Here is a 6414-nt window from a genome sequence, read left to right on the forward strand (position 1 = left end):
CTCTCTTTCTTTTTCTCTCGTAAATCGAGAAAACGCGCTCAGTTCGTCAGTTTTTAAAAATTGTATGCCAAGGCCAATTACGTTAATAGAAATGTAGTAAAAAAAATAATAAATAATTGAATATGGGCCAGATAAAGCGTAAGATTTTCTTGAATACTTGGTATACGGATAATAACGCATAAAAATTTGAAAAATGAACAGAAAATTACTGCACACGCGTATCCGAGTAACAGCGTACTGACAAAACACTCTCGTCAACCTAATATAATATCATTATTCAGTCGTATTTGTAACACCCTGCCTAAAAGGGATTAAAAGATGGTCATGCAAATTTGCTCTTATATGCTGGGACCCTGAGCTCTTTGTATCTACCTGTATATCCATACTTTAGCTATTCGATTTTCAAAGAGATTTCTTGGCTGTGTCCAATAGTAGGTAAAAATTTTCACGGGTAATGAAAATCGCTGTACTATACGTCACGCGAAATCTTTATCGAAATAGAATATAAGGGTCCTTGAGAATTCGTTTTCTTAACTTAAGTTTAATTCTTAAAAACTAAAATCGAAATAATAAAATCAGCGCAGTTTGACCTGAATTTTCCCGTAACCTAACTGCGTATATACCATACAGCTTCATTCCGTCAAAGCTTTCTTTGTTCAACCTCGCATGGATCATGAATATATTTCTCCTACACCTCAAATGTATTTTTTCATTTTTTTTTTGCTTCATAATATGTACGTAAACACGTTAATGTTTCATGAATATAAATAGAATGTTCGAGAAAATTTCGCAAATCGATTATCTTCGTGAAGTTGAGTTTTGTCGCGCGGGTGAATTTTTCTAATAATCCAAAGTTCCAATATCGGATTACTGTTACGGTGGCTGCTGAATAGTTGCTCTATTTATCAAAGCAATATATTCGCAAATTCCAACGGTTTCTGGCAAAATTAAAGAACAAAAAAAAAACTGAAATTATAAACAAAAGCTTAAATGTCAACGTTTCATTTTGAGTCGCTTCAAGATGATAAAAAAGCTACTAAATTCGGTTAACTCAAACTAAGATTGCTCATTTTATTCAGAAGATTATTTTCTGCAATCTTACTGTAATAGTTTGTTTTTTCGGATTGCCATCGTTAAACATTTTATTTGACAACCTTGCGTCGAAATTGATTATAATCAAGAAATCGCAATATCAAGTTGGCTACGCCAAAAATCAAAATCTATTTCAATGACTTTGTAGCAAATAGTCTTCTGAACAGAATCAGCCATCACAGAATGAGTTCGAACGATTAAGAGAAATTAAACATTGATATCCGAGCTCTTGTTTTTAATACCGGAACTTTTTACTTTCGTACATATTGAAAAAGATCTTCATACCTTCACCGTAATACAACGAATAAAAGGTATCGATTTTTGGCTGACCAATCTCTTCAATGAAGGACCAAAACCTTACGTCAATTTTCCATTGCAAATGAAACCAACCACCCTGACGAATGTTAACGATACCTAATTGTAATCATTCAATACGGTGTTGAGAATCGATATTTGATAAATTTCGCTGCCTTCAAATGTCCCGCCTCCAAAAATCGACCAACGATCTCCGTAAAAATTATGCTGCGATAGCGCTTTTCTCAATAACCTTACGACCGTTGAGTTGATCCTGAATTTGGTTAAGAGACTTGCCCTTAGTTTCGGGTACAAAAAAGGCTATAAAAACGATGCCAATAAAGCAGCTAACCGAGAACCAAGCGAAAGAAACATATACGCCAAAATTATCGGACAGTACCTGATACATCTTGGAGACAAAAAATGCGAGCAGAGCTGCCCAGACGTTGGCAAGGGTGACGGCGACGCCCTTAACGTTGGTGGGAAAAAGCTCTCCCAGCATCATGTACGAAAGGGGACTTAGGCCCAGAGCGACGGCGAGTTCGTACATCATGACCGAGGCGTCAAGGACCCACCCTGTCCCCCGGACGTCGGCGCCGATCCCGAGTTTAAGGAAGTAAAAGCTGCAGCTTGCGGCAAGGGCGATTCCGGCGGCGGTTGTCGTGGCGATAAGAAGGGGCCTACGGCCCATCCGGTCTACCAAAATGGCGGCGGCGACGCCAGCGGCGAGCTGAAAGACGCCGAGGATTATGACGGCGAGGCCTGCGGAGAGGCCGGACTCACTCTCGGCGAATATCTCCTGGGTGTAAGACTCGATGGCCGCGAGTCCGCTGAACTGGAGGACGAGCTGGAGGCCAAAGCTCGCGATAACGGCCCGCCGATTTCCCGGGGCGTCGATGAGCTGCCGGGCCCCACCGCGGCTCGACAGGTCCCTGATCATGGCCTCGTTAATCTCCTCGATGTCGCGGTCCAGATCGGACCTCGAGGCGTAGACCCTCAACCTCATCAGACTGGCCTCCGCCTCGGCGCGTCTCTCGTGCATGAGGAAGAAGTACGGAGACTCGGGCATCCAGGCGAAGCTCAGGACGAAGAGCAGAGGCAGGATGGCACAGAGGCCAGCGAGGATCTCGTAGGAGACGAACGGGCCGATAGCGTGGGCGTAAAGCTCGCCGAGGGTGACCATCAGCTTCATGAAAGAGCCGAGGGCCCCCCGGATATCGCTGTCGGCTATCTCGCCGATGTACATCGGGCAGACCACGTATACGAGGCCTTGACCCAACCCGCTTATGAACCGTGAGGCGTAGAGGACGTGCCGATTGTCCGCGACCAGGATCAGGAGCCAGCCGAGGAAGAGCGGCACTCCGGATCCCAGCAGGCTTCGTTTCCGACCATATCTGTCGACCAGGAATGCCGCGATTATGTTCCCCGGCACCGTTCCCAGGAGGTAAAATGACGCCACCCAAGACGCCTCGTCCGACGTTATTGGCACGTGAGAATTGTCGCCTTTCAGGTACGGCAGTGTCGGTGATGTCCAGCCGATGTGAGAACCGGTTATGGCCAGCGATATTGTCGCTGGAAATGTTTTCAATGATGTAACGGTTTTCGGGCGGTTTCGGTCTTTTATAATCTTTGAGTGCACGACTGTGTGATATTGGTGCCTCATGGTGCGACAGGTAAAGCTCTTATGGTAAAAGAGTTAGAAACCTGATGGTAAAACAGGTACGGGCCTTACGGTAAAACAGGTAGCAGCCTATCGTTATAAATGGAGAATATCTTGTTGCGGTTATTTGTACAGTCTTCAATTATTTACATTTTTTAACATAAGCAAGAGACATAAATCTGGCTAGTAAAGGAATATGCATATTTTTTCTGCAATCTGATAATCTAGTATGTCTAACTATTCTTTTTGGTTTTGGTTATCGTCACGCGTACTATATTTTCTCGAAACTCTCGTGATAATTTGACTTCAGTGTTACAATAAATTGATTTTCAGGCCTTATAACTGAATGTAGTATAAACTAAGCAAACAGATTTAACGTTGCATTTACCAGAATATACGTTATAGACATGTACAATAGCACCGAATGTTTACCAGTACCACATTTTCTAGTACAACACCAATAATATGTAAATCACAGATACCTATTTTACTAAAATTTTTCAGTAAATACAACAAACAAAATTTTCGCTGATGCGGTTTCGCGATATCTGGCTTTTTTGCAGTCAAATACCACGTGATACGTGAAAAACAAAAAGCAAAACTTTAATTAAAATTGTAATTTGATGCTAATTGACTTTATACTCGTTTACTTTGAAACTGGCGATTACACGCTAAACTTTAAACACGCGATAATTTTGTATTTAAACCGTTTATGATCTTCTATACTCATATTACTCTCGTATAGTTCACAATTTAACCTATTATTTTTTCAATACGTTATCAAGTTTTATTTGACTAAGATCCCTAATTTTTTTCAACATTTAACGAAACTCAGTTTCGTTAAATCTGAGTATAATTCACAACACCCGCAACGTCTTGGCTGAGTTTTGAACTGTCTAATGTTGTGAATTCTAATGTCCTTGCCAATAGAACCAACAACATGTGGTTGAAAGAAAATCTCCTAGGTCAAAGTTTGCCCCACCCTTCCGTATTTTCTAATGTGGACTTGAAACCGTCACAAGAATTCGAATTTCGAGTATTTGAGAGAATTTCTATTTTTTGTATTCATTATGCTTACCAGTAATTGCCGCTAAATATTGTGGCCATTGCTTGGTGCGCGCTGTCTCCATCTTTATACTATATCTTCATATAAACCTGACTAGAAAAACAAGTTAAAATTAACAACGACGGTATTAGTTTACGGGTGCGAAAATCATCGATAATGAAGCCTAGTCACAGCTTTATACCTGCTCGAAAATGGTGTTTGAAAATGTGAAAATACCAATGTAGTAACGAAAAGGGGACATCTGTTCACAGACGATAAAACATAAAGTAACGTACCAAAAAGTGTGCGCAGTGCTCAATGGGTGTGGATCCGAATCCAACCAAAACTAAATTGCTCGTATACACGGAAAAAAATATCTCCTTCCCGTAACCAGAATTTTATTCTGCCGAATAACTTTTTTTTACTAATCTAGGGTACTTCGATACTTTTTATTACACTGGCTCTGTACGTTTATTCCTGAACATTTCTTCAAAATTCAGTATCGATTTAAACGTTGTATATGTAAAAAGTCGTATGATAATTATGAAAAAACTATCATCATTTTTTTTTTCTTCGTAAGAAACTTTTTTCAACACAATATGATCCCTGAAGTCTATAATAATGCACCAATTATTACCACAGTAATCCGTTAATACTTCATCAATATTCGCAATATGTGTAAGATAGAATCACGTGCATCAACAAGTTTTTACGCGAATATAAAGACAGCAAAGTTAATTTGTCGAAACAGCAAAAATTTTGCGAGTTTAACTAGCAGGATTCCTGAATTGGAAAGTCCACTTGGTTATCATACTTGCAAAATTTTTTTATTGAAATGAAAATTCTTGCTTCGAAAGCAAAAATTCGTGCTGTCTTTATATTAGCACTAAAACTTGTCGGTCCAGCAAATTATTTTTCTACTTGCATGATAGTATATATGCAAGTAAAACTATTGATCTCGTCACTGTACTGATTTGACAGAAAATTGTCGATGATTTCACGTATGTAAAAAACGATAACGTCAGAAAAATTATTTTCAAACAATCGACACACGAGCACGTAGCTCACTCAGTGATCACTCAACTTTTGATAGCCACAGTTGTCTACCAGGCCTACAGACGCATGTAACGGCGAGGCTGGTGAACCGGAAAAGTGATCGGCAGGAATAAAAAAGCGTGTAAAATTGTGATACGTGGTTCGTGCCGTTGGTGAATTTTCAAGGACATTTTAGGTAAGCAATATGTGAATCTCAGGTTCATTTGGAACAGTATGTGACGTACGTAATCGTATCTCGATAGTCAATCAAAGGAGAAAAAGGTAAAGAACGCCTACAGCAATACCGGTGAAGCTGTCACAAAACACCAGATATAAAACAGAATTGGCAATTCGTATTTTCTTCTATAGTTGAACTTGAAAACGATTTGAGTTTATTAGCTTGATATATTTACTATTAATATCTGTATTATTTCATACACGAAATGACGAAGCCGACTGCAAGTGTAGAAAAGACTGCTTCGAGAATTTTACAGTGACAGTGATTTTAAGGGGATTTGAAACAGCGAAAAACCAACTTCTTGGTAAAAACTAATATTAGTTAAATTTTTCAAACCTGCATATTTGTTCGCGATATACGAACGTTATAACAGGTATAAACTGGTTATACCTAAGATTAATACGGCATTCAAGAAATATAATGAGATTTCTGCCTCAACTTACAATAAATATGCATCAATATTACAATTATTGCTAAAAAAATGAAAAGATTTTCTACCCGTATTTGGATAAAGATTGTTAGCAGAAATATGTATAATAATGTGCATACGATGCAAGGTGATTGTAATTATATTGTTCAACTCACGGAGATAACGTTGAGACTTGCTTATGACATCAAGACAATTGGTAGAATGTCTGTTATTAGCCGAAGAAGTGATGAGAAAGAGATCGTTTTATACGCGTACCTTTATCAAAAACACTGTCTTATCAGTTATAGTCAGACATGATTGTCCCAGCGACCAATTACCATCCTAGCGTGCCAAAAATACAGGATTTGCAAATATTTTCTCCCCTCTGAAAACATGATTTGTCATCAGAGCTCACCAAAGATGTATCTTGGAATTATATCACGTTTCCATGCAATCATATAAGCTGCATATGCGCAAATGTAATCATCGTATTTACCGCTGTGAGTGCAATATATTTTACAAACTCACCTCCCCGTATAATCTACAGTTGGCTCTGAATCTTCGATGTCTTCGAATCTACAATCCAATAACGAGATATCCTGGCCAAAAAGGCTACAGCCTTATGCCCTAGAAATTTTTGG

At 39.3% G+C, this 6414-nt stretch overlaps 1 protein-coding gene across 1 annotated transcript; it reads right to left on the reverse strand.

Moving 5' to 3' along the window:
* Positions 1-658: 658 nt before the first annotated feature.
* Positions 659-6008, reverse strand: LOC124304562 (facilitated trehalose transporter Tret1-like). The gene is made up of 3 exons (XM_046762955.1): positions 5950-6008; positions 4125-4205; positions 659-2958 (listed from the first exon to the last, which is right to left on the reverse strand). Exons 2-3 carry the CDS (start codon positions 4174-4176, stop codon positions 1610-1612), a joined length of 1401 nt encoding a protein of 466 aa, XP_046618911.1. The 5' UTR covers positions 4177-4205; positions 5950-6008; the 3' UTR covers positions 659-1609.
* Positions 6009-6414: the final 406 nt, after the last annotated feature.

The sequence above is a fragment of the Neodiprion virginianus genome, chromosome 1 (assembly GCF_021901495.1).
Source record: "Neodiprion virginianus isolate iyNeoVirg1 chromosome 1, iyNeoVirg1.1, whole genome shotgun sequence".
Taxonomy (NCBI): Eukaryota; Metazoa; Arthropoda; class Insecta; order Hymenoptera; family Diprionidae; genus Neodiprion; species Neodiprion virginianus.

Excerpts from the sequence above, each read along its gene's own strand:
- LOC124304562 (XM_046762955.1), bottom strand. The coding sequence starts at position 4,176 with ATGGAGACAGCGCGCACCAAGCAATGGCCACAATATTTAGCGGCAATT. Across the intron at positions 2,959-4,124 it reads ATATTTAGCGGCAATTACTG|CGACAATATCGCTGGCCATA; the intron begins GTAAGCATAATG and ends AAACATTTCCAG.